The 22,061-nt window shown below is 34.3% G+C and overlaps 1 protein-coding gene across 1 annotated transcript in view; it reads right to left on the reverse strand.

Moving 5' to 3' along the window:
• Nucleotides 1-22,061, reverse strand: part of HGF (hepatocyte growth factor) — an 82,224-nt gene that overhangs the window by 54,753 nt on the left and 5,410 nt on the right. Inside the window, exons 2-6 of the mRNA XM_007944871.2 lie at nucleotides 20,329-20,494; nucleotides 13,671-13,783; nucleotides 12,622-12,736; nucleotides 6,951-7,093; nucleotides 408-528 (exon numbers count right to left, since the gene is read on the reverse strand). Coding sequence (XP_007943062.1) covers nucleotides 408-528; nucleotides 6,951-7,093; nucleotides 12,622-12,736; nucleotides 13,671-13,783; nucleotides 20,329-20,494 — 658 coding nt within the window. The remainder of the gene's footprint in view (nucleotides 1-407; nucleotides 529-6,950; nucleotides 7,094-12,621; nucleotides 12,737-13,670; nucleotides 13,784-20,328; nucleotides 20,495-22,061) is intronic.

Consider the following 22,061-nt stretch of genomic DNA (forward strand, 5'->3'; position numbering starts at 1 on the left):
TGGCTTGAATTGCAATAGCGGCTCCTCTGTAGCTCAGGTCTGTCAAAGAGGTCAGTTTTCAATGGTCCCCTGTCTTTTCTTTGCTATGAAAGAGAAAGAGGGGGCTTCTGTTTGTGCTTCCCCTGTGCACTCTGTTTAGGACTGCCCTGATTTCGGGGACTTTTAACCAAGTCAACGAAGACCACTTTAAAGTGTAGCTATTCTCATATACCTCTTCACAAATTCCTTTGCCCAAGACTACCTCCGCTGAATGTAATGGCTCAAGCAATTTTGTCAGTTCTAATTTTATGTTAATGTCTTAGTAGGAAAAGATCATGTAAAGGGAATTTCAATGGCCATTTGTCATGAAGCAAATAATAGGCAGTTTGAAAAACACTTGTTACAAGCATGAGTCAGTGGTATTTTACCTCTCTGGCAGGAATTTGTGCCGGTGTGGTGTCTGATGATCCCAGCGCTGGCAAATCTTGCCTGATTCTGTATGATCCATAGGACCTCGATAACTTTCCCCATTGCAGGTCATACATTCAACTAATAAAATTAAAATATGGTATGTTAATTGTTTCTGACAGCAAAATCAAGGACACCACTGTTCCATTTAAAGAATAGAAAATTATCTGTTTGGAAAAGAGATTTTTAGAAATCTCTACACACGATTCTACTTTTAAATTAGGACCTAACATCCATAAATCATGGCATAAGGCACTCCCCATGGAACTCTTCAGATAGCTTAAATAGGATTTTTATAATTAGGGTCTCCAGATTTACTATACAGCCTGTCCTCCTCGCCCCCCTCAGCTAATATTCAGTAATTGTATAAAGGCACCTGAAAACTGGGCATGGAAGATCAACACTTGTGGGCTTTTTCCTTACTGGTCTATAGTGGAGGTGATCTCAGTATCAATGTAGTCAGAACAATAGTTAGTCTTTCTTATCTTTCCTCATCCCCCCCCAAAAAAAAGGAGTTATGCAATTTTAATTGAGTAGTTATACTCTTACAATTAAGTCATAATCAGGACCAGATAGATTTGAGAAACTGTCTTCATTTAAAAATCTGGAATTATCCAAAGAACATAGATATCTTAACAAATCATAGCTCCTTTACATTAGTGAGCATCCATGTCAAGTAGGCTGGTTAGGTTAACATTCTTATCTAGCTTAGGATAGAAGGTGACCTGCTATTGAACTCCTAGTATCTACTCTTTTTTAAAAGTATAAAGCTGATCTAATTCCACAGGATCTTACTGATGATTCTGTGAGGCTAATTAACAGTTCTCTTTTGGCTGGCCTTAAATGTCACACTGAAAGCTCTGAATCACATCAACCAGCTGAAAACGAGACTACTCAAATGGACAGGTTGATTTGTAGCATGGCAGGCATCCTGTGAAATAAATCATGGCTTGCCTTTCCTACGAATCCGGCAAACTTCCCCAAACACATCATTTGTATCTAGTGATTACTGACCATCTAACTTTAGCTAAAGTGGGGAAAGACATCAATGTGCAGTTTTATCTACCAGGATCTATCCTGATGAGAATTTGTAGTACTTTGGGATATAATATTAGAATCATCACTTTTGAACTTTTTATTTTTATAATCTAATAGGGTATTAACTATTAACTTTCTGAAACAGGAGACCGTTTGTCTTGAGCTTTCTTCCTTTATGTAGTTTAATCCATGAACTAAGACAAGGAACCAATTCAGCTTCCCTTTATTTGATACTGAGATTCCCCATACTATGGTCAATAAGCACCTGAACTGTAAATGAGAGGGGCCCAAGAGCATATTGATAAAGGTGCTTGGGTTAACCAAGGTCATTTCCACATTGAAACACTCAACCTAGGTCATGCATCATCACATTTCAGCTTCTCAATTGAACAGGGTACAGATTTATTTAGTTCTCTTTTTTTTAAGAATGTAATATTTTGATATATTCATAGAAAATGATATGGCATTTATCATTGCTGCTCACTCCTTTATACTGAAGGAGAAAGTAGAATAGAAGACCATCCATGTAAGAAATAAGTATACACATGTATAATTTCTAACAATGTATAGTATTCAGGAATCAGAATATAACTATTGTATATTCTTCAGCAAATGCAGTTTGTAATAGTATATCCTTTTCTAATGAGAGTGAGTAGGATTAGTTTCTGAGAAGCTGTACTAGGGGCATAATTATAAAATGTTTTTCCTGGGCTTAAAGACTTTTAATTTTCTTAAGGAAGAAACAACTCTACAAATGAAATAGGTGATTCTATGAGATGACTCTTTTCCAGAAATGATCATGATAAACCAATGCTTCTCCAAACTTTAATGTTCATAGAAATCACTGTATGATCTTGTTAAAGGGAAAATTCTGCTTCAGGGGTTTGGGGCTGGGGCATTAATAACAAGCTCCCAAGGGATACTGATGCAGCTAAGACTAGCATAAAGTACACTTTCACTAACATTTCACTAGTTTGCAGACGATAGGTTCTATTGTAAAAGTTCTAAATATTTGCCAATGATGGCTTTTTAGTACAGACTAGATTTTACTTGGAACTTGAAGGATGAATGAGAATTGGATAAGCTGTAGAGGGGTAAAATAACATAAAATGGCACAAAGATATGAATTAGGATGTTATATTTGTGGTAAAATGAGGAAAGAGTTATGATGCATACGACCTTATTGAGGAAAAAAACAAGCTACCAGGAATAAGGTTAGGTTTTAAAAGTTAATGAAAGTTGTTGTTGAGGTGAGAACTAAATGTGTTCTGTAATAGAACTAAGATACTGATTATATTACATTTGTATATTCTCTGACTATACATATGAAATATACGATTTCATTTATCATTGCAATGAGGAAGACAAGGCTCACAAAAGTTGTAAGGAACTTACCCCAAACAGAAAATCAAACTGGATCTGGAACACAGGTCTTCTGACCCATAGTCCAGTGTTCTTTCCATTATTCCTAAATGTCTTTCATGCCCTACATATTTTAACTTGTTTCCTACACATTATAACTGGCCATACTTTAGGATAAACTGATAGCAATAATGTTAGCAATTCAAAACCCCTGCCTTTTACAAAATTGTCCTCATTACCCTCTGCCATCTTGTTTATAACAGTGGGTTGGCTTCTGTTGGATTCTCACCTATTGAAGAACTGGAAAAAGGAGCATATGGGAAAATAATTAGATTGGCCATCTTATCCAAGGTGAATGGCTGAAATTTTTGGTATTTTACCTTGCATTAAACCATCAGGTTAGCCATAAAAATTAGCTCAAGCAAGTCAAATTTTGAAGTCATATTCACTTCTCAAACTTCCAGAGTTCTAAGAATCTTCCAAGTTTCCCAACCCAAAGTCAAACAGTCCAGGTAGAAGCCAAGTTCACCTATTCACAAAACCAAGTGAAAGCACCGACTATGTTAACAGTGCCTGAGGGTGAGAATTTCCCTTTTTGCTCTTCTTTGTTTGGATGCTTCCAGAAAATTCTTCCCTTTAAAAATACAAAAGCAAAACACTGTCCTAGGTCACATAAATTATATAAAAATTCCTTTTCTTAAGTATAATATGTTTCCTAAGTATAGCTGGTGCCTACATGATAGTAGAAAACTAGGAAAGTTATATATATATATATATAAACATATATACATATATATACTGTAATAGAAGTAGGGTTGATGTAGCAAGTTTCTCCTACTAATTGAATAAACTGAAAAAAAAATTTTGTGTTCTATCTTTATCAATCATAAAACCACAGGTAGTCTGAGTTTACAGACTAGGATAAATATTTTGAAATTATCTGAATCTATTTTTGATCAGTGTTTATTTTATTCTAGTAAGGATGATCTCTAAGAAAAAAATAATCCATGCTGGTGATTACTTCAGCAAAACTGAATGTTTAAAGTGAATAGCCTCCCAAATCCACATTTATAAATACTAGTTTTTTAAAAAAATCTTTGCTTTTTAATGTCTTTATCCACACAGGATATGGAATTACATACATGAAACTGTGGCAGTATCATTTGGGAATTTTAAGTATAAGGTTTAAAAAATAATGATTATGATTTAATGAAAATGTGTTTATGTGGATATTGACAATCATTAAAAAAGACATTTGTCCCAATGACTAATGATTGATTTCTTTTCAATCCAAAGCAAATGTTAAAGCAAGAAATTGGATTTTATATACCTCAACTTTCTATAATTTTTCAATTAAGTATTAATTTCATTTACATAACTATATTGTTGTAGTTGGGTGCTGTTGAGTTGGTTCCAACTCATAGTGGCCCCATGTGACAAAGTAGAAGTGCCCATACAGCTTTCTTGGCTGTAATCTTTAAGGAGGCAGATCTCCAGGTCTGCTCTCAGAGGGTCATGGAGTGGGTTTAAACTGCTTCACTTAGCAACCAAGAGGTTACCCATTAACACCACCAAGGCTCTGATTACATAACTATGTGAGGTTCGAAATGTGATTTTAAAAAGTATTCATTTTCTTTTGGAATGCTTCATATTTTTCAAAGCTTTAAATGCTAAGAAAATCACCAATATTAGCCATTGGATATCAGATATATTTCTTTTATGAATCAGAATTTCAAATAAATTCCAGATGATTATTTAGCCAAGAGTGTAATATAGTTATAAATATTTCATAAAATATATCCTATTTTATGTGCTTTCTTCAAAAGAACAATGCAATCTTTGACTACAGATATTTTTCTTGTTCAATTTTACATGTACTAAATGACTTGATGATTACTTCCTCACCCATAATGATAAAGGACAGAAATAACCTTTGGAGCTTGCCATTGAATATATTAATATCAATAGACAGAAGTGCCTCACCCTTTATTCCAGTTAAGCATTCTCAATTTTGAGGTTTCTCCCTCATGTATTTATTTTATTAATTAAAAAATTGTTATCAAATATCTATTTTATTTTGTGTTTTTTATAATCTTTTTAATAAATTTTATATGATCTATTGTATAAATTTATGTTTTCTATTAATGTATTGAAAATGCTTCTTAATTTTGAATCCTCTTTATTAAAATCCTGCTAAAACATTGTTCATTTTAGTTTGAATTTAAATATCACAGCTCATTTTATACTTCCTGAAAGATGTTTAGCCTACAGGGAAGATGTTGGTTCACTTCCCTCACAAAAAGGTTATTCTGCTACTGTCATACATCTAATTGTTTCCAGAAAGAGCATATTTGCAGCTTTTAGTATCATGAGGACAAATAGCATCACGTACCATGAATACCAATGAGTAGTGTTCTTTTCTAAGGGAGGTACAATGAGCTCAAATTATTAAATAACATTAGTGAGTTAATTCCAATGAGAGAAGAACAACTGGAAATATGATTTCTCTAATTACTTGTTTTCTAGCATTTGTTATTCTAAATCATTTGTCAATCAATCCAACCTATGTCATTGTATTTTGATGAAGGTTCTTATAAACCAGGGGTTGAAAAATCACATTCCCATACAGTTAATTAAGTAAAATAATACTAAGCTATTTCTAAATTGACCAAGTTACTTGTCTATATAAATACTTTGCCAGGTCAAGCAAAACCAATAAACAACATATCTTGCCAATGATTTTAAACCTCAGAAAATTGTGATATTTGAGATTCCCCTAGAAATAGGAATTTTTTGCTTCCATGTGTAAATTTAAGACAAGTATAATTTACGAACTTACTCATACAAAACAGACTTGTTCATAACGTTATCATAGATAAGTTTATTATTTTTAAAAGAAAAGAAACAATGAAGAAAGTTATAGTGAACAGAATATGATATGAAATGGAAACTGAGAATTTACAAACAAGAGGTGGAACTGGCTCTAGCACATGAAGTTAGGACTTTAAGTTAACTAACAACAAAAAAACAAATTCACTTTCTCGGTGACAATTAGCTAACAGTGGCCTTTACTCTTATGTGATAAATACCAGCCTAATATTAAATGTTTATTTATGGAAAAAAAATTTTCAAAAAATACTTTAGTTAACAACAAACAGGTAAGAGACCTTACTACAAAAATTGGACCGCATTCCAGCAACCCCCAACCTCCAAGTATTTTAAAATTCTACTAAATTTCTAACAGAATTTAATCCTCATTTCAATTGAATTTTTTAGAATTTTAGAGTTTCTGACATAATTAAGAAATAAAACAAAATAAACAACCACAAAAAGACCCAGCAATTCATTAGCCAGGTAACTAAGAAAATTACACTACATACAGTGATGAAATGGTTACTCTTTCTTCTTGTCAGTTATTCAGTTTTCCATTGCAAAAGTAAAGAAAGTGCCCATTTATGTTGTGAGAGGAGGTACGAACATAGACATAGATTTAGGGTGCCTGCCTACAAGACAGCTTGGGATCCATTGCTTGGGATCTCTTTAGATATTTTCTGAGTGGTACTCAGTTATAATCTATGTGTTAAATTTGGTTCTAGTCACATTTTCACCAAAACACACATGGGGACTGTCAAACTTCCAGTTATCCCTCCCACATTCTCTTCTGGACTCATGAACCATTGCCACATCACTTCAGGATAGACTTGACATTTCTGCAGAAGCAGGTGTCAAATGAGTAGAATTAGCATTACTAATAAAGGACTAACTTCCATTTGTCCCCTTTCAGACAAGTACAGGAGCATATTTTGAGATATATGAGCTCAAGACAGTAGTAAATAAGCCCATTCTTTTTCTCTCCCAAGGGCTGTCTCAGGTTCTGTTGAAATTTAAACTAATATCTCAGTCCACTATCTTGGGCTAAACTGGTGATAATCATAGATTTTTAAAACACTATGTAAAAATTGTAAAAAAAAAATTATGCATATTTGCATTTGAATGAACAACATATTTATTGTGATTTGATTGTTTCTGTTCACCTTTAATGTGAGTTACAGTTCCACACATGGGGGAACAGGGTGCCCCAGATGGCATTCAGGTTCATTTACCTTCTGAACACTGAGGAATGTCACAGACTTCGTAGCGTACCTCTGGATTGCTTGTGAAACACCACGGTCCCCCTTCTTCCCCTCGAGGATTTCGACAGTAGTTTTCCTGTAGGTCTTTACCTCGATAGCTCGAAGGCAAAAAGCTAGTTTTAAAATGATAATCATTACAGTATAAGAGCATGCAACTTTACTTTCAATTTATTAATTTTACTAATTAGCAGGTATGTTTTCCTTGAAAGTAAAGTAACTCTTTATCTAAGACCTCCACATATTGTAACTCGAGTTTTGTCATTTGTATTCATTCTTAAAATACTAAAATTTCATAAACGTTAACTGAATTTTAACATCACTGTCAAAGAAAAAATGATTAGCCTCTAGATTTACTAAGAGCCAGTCATTCTAGAACTTAATTGAAATTACCTGAACCATGATTTCAAAGCTCCAATCAAAGGCAACAAGTGAATTTCTTGTACTTAAACTTTCTAATACATTAGTTAGAGTTTTGTTTCAGCATGAAGTATTTCAACACATCAGAAAACTCCAAAGGCTTTTTATTATGTTGTATTGCTTGGAGCTCTGATAGCATAGTGCGTAAGACACTTGACTGCTAAGCAGAGGGCTGGCAGTTCAAACCCACCAGCCACTCCTCAGAAGGAAGGTTGGGCAATCTACTTCTGTAGTGATACTGCCTTGGAAACCCAAGGAGGGGTCGCTATGAGTTAGGTCCGACTTGATGGCACATAACAACAGCAGCGTTGCTTGGATCAATGGACTCAAAAATACTGTATTTATCTGCTAGACTGCATTTAAAAAGTAATAATAAATAAATTTGCATCTATAGATAACACAAGGAGCCCTGGTGAGGCAGTGGGTAAAGCACTTGGCTGCTAACCAAAAGGTAAGCTGAACCCACCAGGCAGGAGAAAGATGTGTCAAGTCTGTACAGATTTGCAGCCTATGGGGCAGTTGTACTCTATGCTACAGGGTCACTATGAGTTGGAATAAACCCAGTGGCAGTAGGTTTGGTTTTAGGTTGATATAGATAAAACTAGTAAAATTTTCTTTGAAAATCCAATTCCATTTTCAATGTTCAGTACCATTTTTGCTATACTAATTTTTGCATTTACTAATCTATCAGTTCTTCATGGTATTTAAATTAGAATCATATTCAAGGATTCTACATATTCAAATATCCAATGAAGAAATAAGCGTTTTTCTTTATGTTGACACAAATAGACATGCACTGGGTATCAAGCAAGATTTTGTAATGAAATTCTTTCATTCAGACATGAATGAACACCAAAGAGTTAAGTCCTCAGAAAAATATAAATTATTGGTCAAAAAGAAGTCTATTCTGAAAGACATAATATGAGCTGAGCTATTTCAGGAACCTGTGAAATACCATTAGCATTATGCAATGCCAAAGTGTCTTTAGATAAAGATTTTATACCCTATTTCACTAGCATTTTAAAGATGGGGAAACAAAAACAAAGTATTAGAGCATATATGATTGCTGTAAATGTATAATGCACTTAAATGGCATCATGATTTCACAGTTCTTAACAGTAATTATTTTTCATAGGAATATATAGTGATATATCTTTAATTCTTAGTTTTTGCCCCATCATTCCAGAAGAATTTAGGATATATTTTGTTAGTGCTATTGCTTAAAAAATATTTTCTTTCCATTTTTGCTACTTCCTCAACTTTTTATAATAAATTTATAATGAAAATACCCATTTCCTGACAAAATCAATAACATTTACTTTTTTTTTGTATAAAAGATTATATTAATCAAATTTGTTTAAGGAAAATCTACTGTAACTCAAGTTTTATTTAAAAATCTGGGTATATTTTAATAGTCCTCAAAAGTTACTGTTAATCACTTAACCTACATGTTTGCCTTGTATGTATCACTACCCTTCCATGCTACATTAGTCCCTAGACAATTGGTTTTCTGGGTTTCAGTTTCTTCATTATAAGATGAATGGAGTGAACTATTACAAGGTTCTATTTCCTGTATCATTTTATACATTATGCTTACTAAGAAGCTAAATAGTGGTTTTTGCATATGTTAAATATAAAAAAATCCATCGTTGTTGAGTTAATTCCAACTCATAGCAACCCCACAGGACAGAGTAAAATTTCCTTAAAGAGTTCCCAAGGCTTTAAATTTGCAGAAGTATACTGTCACATTTTTCTCGTATGAAATAGCTGGTGGGTTCAAATCGCCAACCTTCCAGTTCACAGCCAAGCACTTAACTACCATGTCACCAAGGCTCCTTATTGTTAAATATACAATGCATTAAATATTTACAGTTTTAGAATTTCTATTCCATCCACACATGCACACAGACACTCATAAATAAGTGCATATATATATATACACCTATATCTTTCCAGTGCATTTTTGAAACCACAAAGAAACTGTGAAGAACTAGTGAATGAATCAAAGATTTAGAGGAAAAATGAATGAAGTAGAAATGAAAACTAGGTATGGGTGAAATACACTTAAAGTATTCCTGCCAGAGTTAACAAAATGAAAAATTAAGAGAAAAGACAGGCTTATTTCCACAATCTGGTATTAATCCATATCAATGTGCTCTTTAACATGTGGATGATAAAAACCAGTAGGGATCATCTCTTCATATCCTAGTGTATATGACTTGTACCCAAGTTAACCAATATTCTTTGTGCTTCCTATAGTATTTAGCCTGTTTTTCTTTATTATCCCATACTTGGAAGGCATGAATACTAGCCTTGAGTTTTTCATATATGTGTTCATACAAGAAATATTATGAGAATCTATTACAAATAAAGGAACCCTGGTAGCGTAGTGCCTAAGACACTTGTCTGCTAACCGGAAGGCTGGTGGTTCAAATCCACCAGACACTCCTTGGAAGGAAGATGGGGCAATCTACTTCTGTAGTAATACTGCCTTCAAAACCCAAGGAGGGGTCACTATCAGTTGAGTCCAACTCGACGGCACATAACCACGACAACAACATTAGAAATAAACCCAACCAACTTCACAGCTATTGAGTTGATTCTGACTCATAGCACCCTCCATCGGGTTTCCAAGGCTATATGGAAGCAGACTGCATCACATTCCTTCTGTGGAGCAGCTGGTGGGTGTAAACCTTTTGGTTACCAGCTAACTGCCTTAACCACAACAACACCAGAGCTCCTTTTATAAGACCTGTGGTATTCCATGGGCTCTGTAATAAAGCTTTTATTTGTATATGTACATAATATTGTTGGTTCTCTATTTTTACTGTTAGCAAGGCTTTGAGATAAGTGAAAATATATTTAAAGTTGGATTATATCCAAACATAGTTTGAAATATAAATTAGATTTTCTGGGTGCTAGCCTCTCTTTCTTTTCTTTTAATATAAACTGTGTTCATTGGAAATTTGATCTGTTCCATCATCTGCTTCACTAATGAATGCTGGGTGGCCAATGAAGGATACAGATGTAGATATCAGGTCACCTGATTTTCTGAGTAAGCTACTATATTAATTTCATCATCTATCATCATCTTCCCATTAAGCCAATTGTAAAATATTTTAATGTAGGGAGTCAACAATAAATCACTTCACTAGCCAGAGACAATTTTTTTTTTACCATTTCCCATAAAATTAATCTTTGGTTAACACTTAACTGAAAAGTGTTAAGCCATCATGCAGATATCCCAATAAGTTTCTAACTGATGAAAATTAAGTGTTTCTCCTGATGTCCACAAATAAGGATTTGATTAATATACATGATCTTCCAGACATAAACCTCTACATCACAAAGAAATGTTCATAGTAAAACAGCTTATTGAACTGGGAAGCCAGTTCCCAGGGAGATCTATTACACATTTACTCATCTAGCAGAGAATCACAGTCTTAGAGAATTTGGGTTGAAATAAGACCTCTACTGGGTCAGTCTGGTGCACTCTTCTGGACTAGGGTAGGATTGATTTCAAATGTTATTCCTTTGTTCATGAAAAACTTAACATTTCTTCAAGGACAGATCTACTATTTAAATAAAATTCTTCATCATCCAGGGATTAACACCTGGAAAATCCTTAAGAAAAGACAAAACCAATTATATATGTATCTATACATACATATACATACATATATATATATATATATATATATATAATATTATATTTGAGAGGCATTCCTATATAATTGTAAGTAACTAATTTGTAGAAAGAAAGTTTTTCTGTATTTGTAATACTGCAGAGTGCTACAGACCTTGGACACTTATTAGTTGGTGTGTATCCTGAGAACACAATATCGATCTCAGTATGGGACAATAAATCCTTTTTTTTTAAGAAATGTGAGCCAATTAGATAACTCTACTCTGCTTACTGAAGTAAAATCATCTTGCAAAAGTTTGCCAAGACAAGTGGAACGGCATAGGTGGGTTCATCATGGCAAAGTCATCCCTCCTATTACCAAAGCAACTCACAGAATGTACTCTACTGGTTGGGCAATATTTCCTGCCCTGAGGTTGTTAAGAGCACAGGTTATAGACGGCATTCTGGCCATATCACTTACTAGATGTGAATGACCTTGAGAAAATTACTAAGGTTTTTTCTGCTTCAGTTTCATAAAATAGAACTAATAAGATTGTTTACACTATGCGAGTCTTGTGAGGATTAAATAAGATAAACTAGATACTCTGCAAATCAAGGTGTTTGGCACATGGCAAACTCTCATTAACATCTTTACAAATTAGGAAGAAAATATTATATCTAAAATTTCAGCTACGTTATATATTTTCAGAGCTTTTAATAACCAGGGGGCAGCTGTCCAATTCCTGTTGAATTTATTTGTGAAATAAATTTTGAAAATCTATGACTGTAGTTAGTTCTTTACTGTGTATTTCATATCTATGTTTCTTTTCCATAATGATTAAAACCCTCAAACTAATGGACCTATGGATGTAATGATTACTCATCTTTAAACAGTATTCATCTGTAACAATGGACACAATTTTCCTCATAAGCATAGAAATGAATTTCCAAGGAATAAGAAGTTATTTCCAGGCATTAGACAATAGATGAAATGAGAAATCTAGTCCATCTGAAGCAAGAATTCTTAGTTCTTGATTTTGGTTCCACTTTGAAATCATCTGGGGCGTTTTAAAAAAGTATTTGTGCCTGGACTATCTTGCAGGAGATTCTGACTTGATTTTTTGCATTGCTATCTGGACAGTGAGATTATTACAGACCTCTACAGCAGGTCATTTTAATGTACAGTCAAGGCTGAGAACTACCAAGATTATAAGGATCACTCAGCCTTCAAGTAGGTCAGAGTTTGATTCACTTTGGGGTTTGTCATAGTCTCTCCAGCTTCTTTGTCTTATACCAAAGACAAAGAAAGAGAGTAAGAAGATTTTATTTTAAATTGTTGCATTATTTCTTTATAAACACCAAGATCTATAAATTGAGACATTGGAGTAAGATAATGATAGACCACATCTTAAAGATAAATTTATTTTTCTTTTCCTAAATATTGGTCATGAGTTCCCATACATCTTGGCCTAATACAATTTAATGAAGTTGGTCAGGTTATTATAAACCTGGTAGATTATTCTGAAGAGGTAATGTCAGATTGTCAACATATATTTTAAAAAGAGAGGCTCCATCCTCTTTTCATCATGCTGCTCTTACCTGTGTTCATGTGGTATCATGGAATTCCAGGGCTGGCATTTGATGCCGCTCTTAGTGATAGACACCGTTCCCTTGTAGCTGCCTCCTTTACCAATGATGCAGTTTCTAATGTAGTCTGTCGGAAGACAGCAGAGATAAGTGTTATAACTACATGAAAAATGTGCTGTATTTATCAGAGAAAAATTAAAATAAAATTCCATTCAAACCTCTAAATAATTAACATTTAAAAACTAATTCAAATAATATTGAAATTTCTTTCTTAAATCTTCTTCTAGTATTTTCAAAATAATACATTTGAATAATACTAAACAGAAGAAGACAATTGAGAACTTTTAATTTTGTGTGTATGTTGTGTTTAGGTGCTGTCGAGTTGGCTCCAACCCATAGTGACCTTATATACAACAGAATGAAACACTGTCTGGTGTGTATGTACATGGATAATTGCAAATGTTAGTCTACGTACTCAACATTACTTCCACTTTTGGCTGGGCCCATCTAATTTGGCAGATCTGATTTATGCAAATAGATAGTCCATTTTAACAAAATACTGAAAACAAAAATTAAGTATTTTAAAAACCTAAAAAGGAGCTCTGGTAGCATAGTGGCTAAGGGACTTGACTGCTCACCAGATGGCTGGCGGTTCAAACCCATCAGCCACTCCTCGGAAGGAAGGTTGGGCAATCCTACTTCCATAGTGATACTGCCTCGGAAACCCAAGGAGGGGTCGCTATGAGTGGGGCCGACTCCACGGCAAAACAACAACAACAGCAGCAACGTATTGAATTCAGAAAGCTACCTTAAGATAATTAAGAAATTAAGTTATATAAGTTGTTTAAATTTAAATTAAATTTACTAAATAACAAAGTAAATTAATATACCTTCTTTAGCTCCATATAATTGTACAGGTCTGTGTATGTGTGTGCATGTGTATGTCAGCGTGAGAGAAATAAATAGATAATTACATTATGTTGATTATTATTTTCCAAGAGGGCGACCAAATTGCAATGAGCTTTATTTTGTTATGAACAGTTTAGGGAGAAGGGAGTTACCTTTGTTTTCATACAGGTCAAATTCATGGCCGAATTCTTTTTTCACTCCACTGGACATGCTATTGAAAGGGAACCAGAGGCATCGTTTCTTTGCCTTATCAAAAACAAAGGCCCTGAAAAAAATATCTGAATGAAAAGAAGGAATACTACTATTTATACAGTTTTCAAAGAATGGACACATGGTTTACCAAGGAGGGGAATACAAAAACAGATGCTTTATTATATACACATAAGAAGAACATGACTGATATTTGAAACTGCCATTTTGATAGCCAAACAAGAAAGCATAAAAGTTATTTTAAGTTTTGTTTTTTGAGTTTTGTTAGCTCTCGTTGGTGCAGATAGCATGCTTGGCTGATAATGAAAGGTTCACAGTTTGAGTCAATCCAGAAGCTCCTCAAAAAAAGGCCTAGGGATCTTCTGAGAAAAAAAAAAATCTGCCGCTGAAAACCCTAAGGAGCAATTTTTGCTCTGACATGTGGGATCACCATGCGTCAGAACTGACTCCACGGTGACTGTTTTCTTGTTCTGGAGAGATTTAAATACAACACTGAATACTATTTGGAATTCCCTTGCGTAATTTTAAGTGGCTTTTAGAAAAATGAGGGCTTCAAGAAGCTAAATCAATATAAAACTTAACTAATTAGATTATTTCTAAAGCCTTTTTTTTAATAAGTGTCTAGAAAGTTGGAAGAATTTGTTTGTAATTATATACAAATGATTATACTTGAAATATCATGACTAAAATTCAGTGTTTATAATTATATTAAGTATACCTAAAGTGGCATTTCCTAAAGTATATTAAACAAATTACCTCCACCAGGAGATTCTTTCTAGGAAAATGAGAACTGAAGTCAAATAACTTTGTGAAATTTTGCATAAATAACCCTTCTTGGTGAGTTATAAAACAGTGAAGGATATTAGAGTCTATCAAACCTTTCCATGTGGATAATTGTTTATTTTTGCCAATATTTCCTAAGTAAATTTTCTTCCATATTTTAAGTTAAAAATATTAATATCACAGAGAATATGGTTTTGCTAGGTCATCTTAAAGAAAAATTACTAAAATGGTTTAGTCGTAAAATTACCATTCCTACTAGCTAATTGGGAACCCTGATAGCGTAGTGCCTAGGGCACTTTACTGCTAGCCAGATGGCTGGTGGTTCAAACCCACCAGCCACTCCTCTGAAGGAAGGTGAGGCAATCTACTTCCATAGTGATACCACCTCGGAAATCCAAGGAGAGGTCGCGATGAGTCGGGTCTGACTCCACAGCACATAACAACAACAACAACAGTAGCTAATTATTATACTTTTATAATGTTCTTTAATGATGTTCATTAAAGAGGTCTTTCTACAGTCTTTCTAAGTCTTTTCTATAACAAAATTAAAAACAATACCAAAAAACACAAAACCTTAACTGAGAATGTTGTTGTTGTTATGTGCCATCAAGTCGAGTTGGACCCGACTCATAGTGACCCCTCCTTGGGTTTCCAAGGCAGCATCACTAGGAAGTAGATTATCTAACTTTCCTTCCCAGGAGTGGCTGGTGGGTTTGAACTGCCAGCCTTCTGGTTAGCAATCAAGTGCCTTAGGCACTACGCTACCAAAGCTCCCTAACTGAGAATAAATAGTATACCAAAGCATAATGCTGTTGAGTTTATTTTACTCACAGCAATCCTATAGGACTGAGTAGAACTACCCCATAGAATTTCGAAGGCTATAATTTCTATGGAATTAAACTGCCACATCATCCTTCTACAAAGCAGCTGGTGGGTTCAAACCACCAGCGTTTCAGATAGCAGCTGAGTACTTAACCACTGCACCACCAGGGTTTCTTGAGAATACTACAGTAAATAGAAAATATAGTAAAAATATCATTCCTTAAAATAGAGGAAATGAATTGGAATTTTAATTGTCTTCCTTCCAGTAAGGAATGGTATAAAAACTCCTTGTCACTATGTTTGTATCAATTGCAATTCCACCATGTACAAATGTTCAGTTAAAGGGCATACATAGATTTTCTAAGAACAAGGATTTTCCCTTTCATTCCACATCATTTATTTATTTCTTTAAAGAAACAGTTAAATTTCTATTGGATTCATCCTTGATTCTTTTTTTTTTTTTTTAATTGTGATTTGGATGAAAGTTTACATAGAAAATTGGTTTTCCATTCAATAATTCATACACATTTTGTTTTGTGATATGATTGTAATCCCCATCATATATTTTTGAGAACCTAATTTTCTGATAATTTTGGATATTTCATATTTGTCATTTATTTCTTTGTATTCTGACAACTTTTTAATGAATTTTTAGTAAGAAGAAATATTTTTACAAAACAAATACAAAAAAGACCTTTGTCCCATCGAGTGGTTTCCAATTCTTAAGGACCCAGTGCAACAAAATAGAACTGTTCCATAAGGTGGTCTTTGCTGTAATCTTTGCAGAAGCAAATCTTCAGTTCTTATGACCTGGCAGAGTTTCTGGGTGGGTTGAGACTGTCACTCTTTCAGTTAGCAGCCATTGTGACCCCAACCAAAAACCAAGACCACTGCCATGGAGTTGATTGTGACTCATAGGCTGATTACTCATAGGTTGATTACGACTCATAGGTTCATTACAACTCATAGGTTGATTATGACTCATAGGTTGATTACTACTCATAAGGTTTCCAAAGCTGTAAATCTTTACGATATCAGACTGCCTCATCTTTCTTTTGTGGATCAGCTGATGGCTTTTGATTAGCAGCCAAATATCTTCACCACTGCACCACCAGAGCTCCTTTTGTGGTGAAACCATGCTTGTTAAAAAAAAAAAAATTACAAAAATTAAATTTTAAATATTTTACCTATTGCTTATACAAAAAACGCAATGCAACACACTGCCGTCGAGTCAGATCTGACTCATAGCAACCCCTCCTTGAGTTTCCGAGGCAGTATCACTAGGGAAGTAGATGCCCCAACTTTCCTACCGAGGAGCGGCTGGTGGGTTTGAACTGCCAGCCTTCTGATTAGCAGTCAGATGCCTTAGGCACTACACCACCAGAGTTCCCCTCTTGCTTATAGAGCTTTCATTTATTGAAATTTATTCTACATTAAGATAACTTCAAAAATCTTATTCATAAAATTCTGTTTAAGAATATTTTACTACTAAAATATTGATTAATAGTAAATTATAAGAGTAAATATTTTCAGTTGTGACAAAATAACTTGAGTCAGCTAAATGTTGACTTAAATTTTGATCATGTAGATGGCAAGCTCATGCAAAATATTTTATACTTCCTATTGCAGGGGGTGGGCTGTGAAGAGTAGTTAAATGACTTTGAAAGCATAATCATTAGATAAAGAAAACTAAATACACATCGAAAGAGAAAATTTAAAGTTATGGAAACCTGTAACTCCTCACTTACCTCACATTAAAATATAAATGTAATACACATATATGAATGACTTTGATATCAACAAATAGCTATAATGTGAGATTCTCTTGATGCATAGCTTTCCTTTTTTTAAATTCCTGCCCCTTTTTTTTGAAAACTCATGAGCCCCATAGGAGTATAAAAGATTGTTCTCTGTGATTACAAAGATGCACCCATCTGGGAAGTGGGTAGCAGTGTTTCTAGTTTGTTACTTTCATTCTTAAGTTCTTTCCTTCCATTACTGTGGCATATATTCTCAGAAAACTATTTTTGTATATTATTTTAGACCTCCATATAGAGTAATTCCAAGCTATCAAATTCCATGAGTTACCATCTCTTTTAAGTGTGGTTTTAAGAATCCTCAACTGGGCCTTATTTTAATTACCACTCTCCTTTTAAGAGTTTATTCTCCCAGTCTTCTAGGTGTTTATGAGAAGAGGGCAATTCCACTACTGGTCACTCAGTTATAAACAAAAACTATACTCTCTTAAATTAATTCATGGATTTCTGAAGATCTTAGAGTCAGGCCTTCTGGTCATCTTTCCTACCGATCAAAGAGGAACTGGAATCTCTGTAAAATCAATATTCTTGATACCTTCCCAAGAAGAAACAGTATTTGAGAATGTTCTACCCAACCCCCTACTCCGTTTACAGATGTATTCACACAGCTTGGCTGCTTTATTCCAAGCAATTAAATACATTTGCCATTGTCTTCCAATGACTCTGGTCCACATAACAAATCTGCAACAGGAATTTTTGATTCATTAAGGATCTGAATATCATGCCTTGTCTGTTCAATTCTGAATAACTAATTTATTTAGTAGATGAGTGAGGAAAATGACACCCTTGCTAGGCAGAAGAATTGCATGTACATGGCTAATATTACATATAGTTTTCAAGGCCAAACTCACTGCCATCCAACTCATAGTGACACTGGAGATCAGAGTAGAACTGTCACCCTTCCCCATGGATTTCCAAGGCTGTAAATCTTTATGGAAGTAGACTACCTCACCTTTCTCCTGCAGAGAAGCTAGTGGGTTCAAACTGCCAAACTTTTCATTAGCAGCTGAATGCTGTAACCACTGCATCACCAGAACTCTTAGTTTCCTGGACAGGTTGACACAAATTTGGTAATTAAATATAGCTCAACCAGCATATGATGTGCAACCTCATATACATGGTATATGTGAAAATTTATTAATCAAGCCAATTATTTTACTTTCTACTAAACAAAACAAAAGGAAAGCCCCCAGACATAAGGCTGAATAATTCAAGAATTGAGGAGTAGCACTGTATTTCTTACTCGTAGACCCCGGAGAGTTTATCAGATTCAAAGTTAAAAACCAACAATGAGTAATGTGATTCTCCCATTCCCTTTATCTCTATCTTGAGATAGGAAAACACAGCAAATCCAATCTATTCAATTGCCAGAAGAACATATCCATAAATCTGAACAACTGACTTATTGATTTAGAGTTTTTTCTAATTTATTTTTAAACAATCTTAAGGCTTTTATAGGAAAATAAGGAATGCAACAGAATTAACATAGGAACATACTTGCAAAATCATTTCCCCACTCTCCTTGTCAAAAATATATCCCTAAGAGTGGCAGTTTAGCTATAAAAATGTTTCCAGATGAGTTGTAAATGAATAGAAAGGAGATAGTCTCTCATCCCCTTATATCTATTGAGAGCGTCTCTGAACTTGTCCTTGCCCTTGCCCTTCAGGCGCACAACATTAGTTTCTCAGAGAAGAAAGCAAGATAAAGTTAGAACCTCTCACCATGACATGACTGAACCCTATGTTCACATTTTGCATCACCATCCCAAGGTAATAAAGGAGAATTCAAAATTTACAGGATTTCATGTGCAACCCTGTGAAAAAATGGCATGAAATAAGGAATGGAAAGGTAGAAAGTAAGTGAGAAAGACTCAAGGAATTTTCAGGAAGAACAACTAGGAAATGTATCTTCTTCTGGAAGTCTGGGAGATTTTTCAGACAAAATTGTCAACTTCCTGATCCAAAACTTCATTTATCTTTTTTCTTCTGTGATAACTGACAAAGTAGTAAGGGATTCTTCTCTGTAAAGTCCCACAAATCCAAGGCAAAACCCACTGTCATCAAGTTGATTCTGACTTACTGACACCCAATGGGTTTGCAAGGCTGTAAACCTTTATAGAAGTAGATTATCTCATCTTCCTCCCACAGAGAAACTGGTAGGTTTGATCCACCAACCTTGTGATTAGGAGACAAATGCTTTATCCACTACACCATCAGAGGTGCTTTTAAGGTCACAAAGGGATAGTCAAAAGATAAGAAACTCTCCACTTGAGTTCACTCATGGGTCTTTGAGTGCCCCATCAGCAGTCACCTAAAACTATGTCATCAGTATTTTCTATCCTTTTAAGACATATCTCCTGCTGATATCAATCCCTCTAATTTTTATCTAATAATCTCAATACCACTCATTTAAATCCCTGTAGTCAATGGTGTAATATCCTCCACAGTGACCTCAAACATATCAAAGATCAAACTCCATTCTTTTATACGTAAGGTTACCATGAGTTGGAGTTAACTTGATGGCAACTAACAACAATAGAAAATAATATGAGGTACAGTAAGGTTTGGGTAAAGAACTCTGGTGCCACAGTGATTAAGACATTTGGATACTAATCAAAAAGTTGGTGGTTTGAACCCACCAGCTGTTCCTAGGAGAAAGATGAGGCAGTCTGCTTCTATAAAGATTTACAATGTTGGAAACCCAATGGGGCAGTTCTACTCTGTCCTATAAAATCACTGTAAGCTGAAATTAACCCTTTGACAGTAGGTTTAAAGCTTGGGTATTGCCCAATTCATATTCTAAAAATTCCTCTGCTCCTTTATAATGGAAGGGGGAAAAAGTCTATTTTAAAGAGAATATTTTAAATTGTTAGGAATACTGAAGTCTATCCAATTGAATTTTAGTTCACAGGGTTCAATTACTCATAAAATGAGAAAACATAAATAAAATAAGCAAAGCCACTGTGGATTCTTGAAGATGCAGTTTGTCTACTCTCCCTAATTCAAGCAATGAAGTATTTCCAGCAATGAAGAGGCAATTCTTGTGGCACACTGAGTTAACACAAAAATTAAGCTTACAATTTTAAAAGCAAATTACACTGAATACAACAAAACAGGACTGTAATGACTACAACCTATGTTTGGAAAATTACCCCAGGAAAAAAATGAAATGACTTACTTGCAAGTAAATGGAAGTCCTTTATTCCTAATACATCTATTAGCACATTGATCTGCTGTGTTCAGTTTTTTGGTTTTTATCTTCAGTAATGGATCTTCTTTAATTAGAGTAGTTTTTGCTGACTTTTTAAATTCATGAAGGGTATTTCTTCTTTTCCTCTGTCCCTCTATTAAATAAAAAAGGGGAGGGAGATGAAATTCTTTTAAGGCTCATATATAGAAAATAAAATGTTTTTAAGGATCAACTACAAGACAATGCTTTTATCTGACAACCTACTAGACGATGGAGGAGAGGAGAGCAGTGTGGAGCAATGACACTCTCAGTTAAGAGGAAGAAAAGAATACTGTAACTGGGAAGAAACAAATAACTTGTCATGTAGTGTCACTGACCTACATTTTTTCAAATGAAAGATGCTTGTAAAAAATAGGGCAGAGTTCACTCCAAAGAAATACATAGCAAGATATTCGCCAAATAAAAAAAAAAAAAAAAGCAAATTCCACTGCTACAATCAAACTATGTCATGCTTTACAATTAAATTTTCTGTATCTTTCTATGATTAGTTCTTTCTCAAGTTGCAGTATTATAAACCAATTCAAAGGCAGGCAACAAACTTCTTACTAAAAACTCTGCATGGAATAAATTCTTCTGTGTTATTCTTTAAAATACTTCATACTACTCAAATTTATCCTTTCTTTTCTCATTTATTACATAAATGATTTTGGTGCATTTGGGCACTATTTCTAAGTATCACTGAACTGTTTGTCTTGAGATCAAGCCAAGTGCTGTAAATCAAAGGTATGTAAAGCTTCATCCTTTAATGTAACTATATCATTTTTCTTCATGAAAGTATCCTAAAAGGCCCCTAGCTAGCAAGGAGCAGCCTACTAAAACAGCTGAAAAATAGAACATCCTAAAAGACTTACTCTTATATTCATATTTACACTACCAAGAACTTGTTTCTTTATATTCTCAATTTGCCCAAAGTAACCCAGCTTGTAATAATGACCATGTTCACAATGGGGATCAAATGTCTCATATACTGCAGTTGTAGCGTATTGAGGATCGTCATGAATGTATCCCTCCTTCATCTGTCACTTCTCTTCAACACCTTCAAATAGAAGGCAAAATTAGATTATATCCATTTTAAAGATTAAAAAAACCAAGACTGAGTAGAAAATTAATTGACTATTTAGAAAAGTTCAGATTAAAAATACAGCTGGTTGGCTTAAGAATCCTCACAGTTAACCAACGAAGATGCCATCTTTCTTTAATAATTTGTAAGAATGTATGTGAAAATATGGTTTGCAAGCATTTTCAGAAGATTTGAGTTAGAGATATCAATGGAGAAGAAACTTGGACAGTAGAGCAAGAAATACATTTGGGGTCTTCATATGTGGTGAAATGTGTCAGGAAGAGAGAGACTTCTGTATTGAAAATTGAGAGATATGGTTAGCAGAATAAGGCACTAAAAATGGCATCATACTCTGTTTGCCAGCAACCAGTGGCTTCAGTTGGTTTATTAAACATGCAGACATTTCCCATTAATGTCCATCCTAACCTTAAGTCCACAATAAATTCTAATTCCTGGAATGATGCTTTAATCTTTTACTTTTTTTATTTGTTTTTGCCTTATGGGATGATAGCTCTGTCTACAATAGAGAGAGTTTAAAAGACATATTAAAATAGAAATTCAACCAATCAATCTCCTAATAGGCTACTTATAGAGTGTGGAC

This window comes from Orycteropus afer, unplaced genomic scaffold (genome assembly GCF_000298275.1).
Source record: "Orycteropus afer afer isolate SDZICR_OR568_19922 unplaced genomic scaffold, OryAfe1.0 scaffold00007, whole genome shotgun sequence".
Taxonomy (NCBI): domain Eukaryota; kingdom Metazoa; phylum Chordata; class Mammalia; order Tubulidentata; family Orycteropodidae; genus Orycteropus; species Orycteropus afer.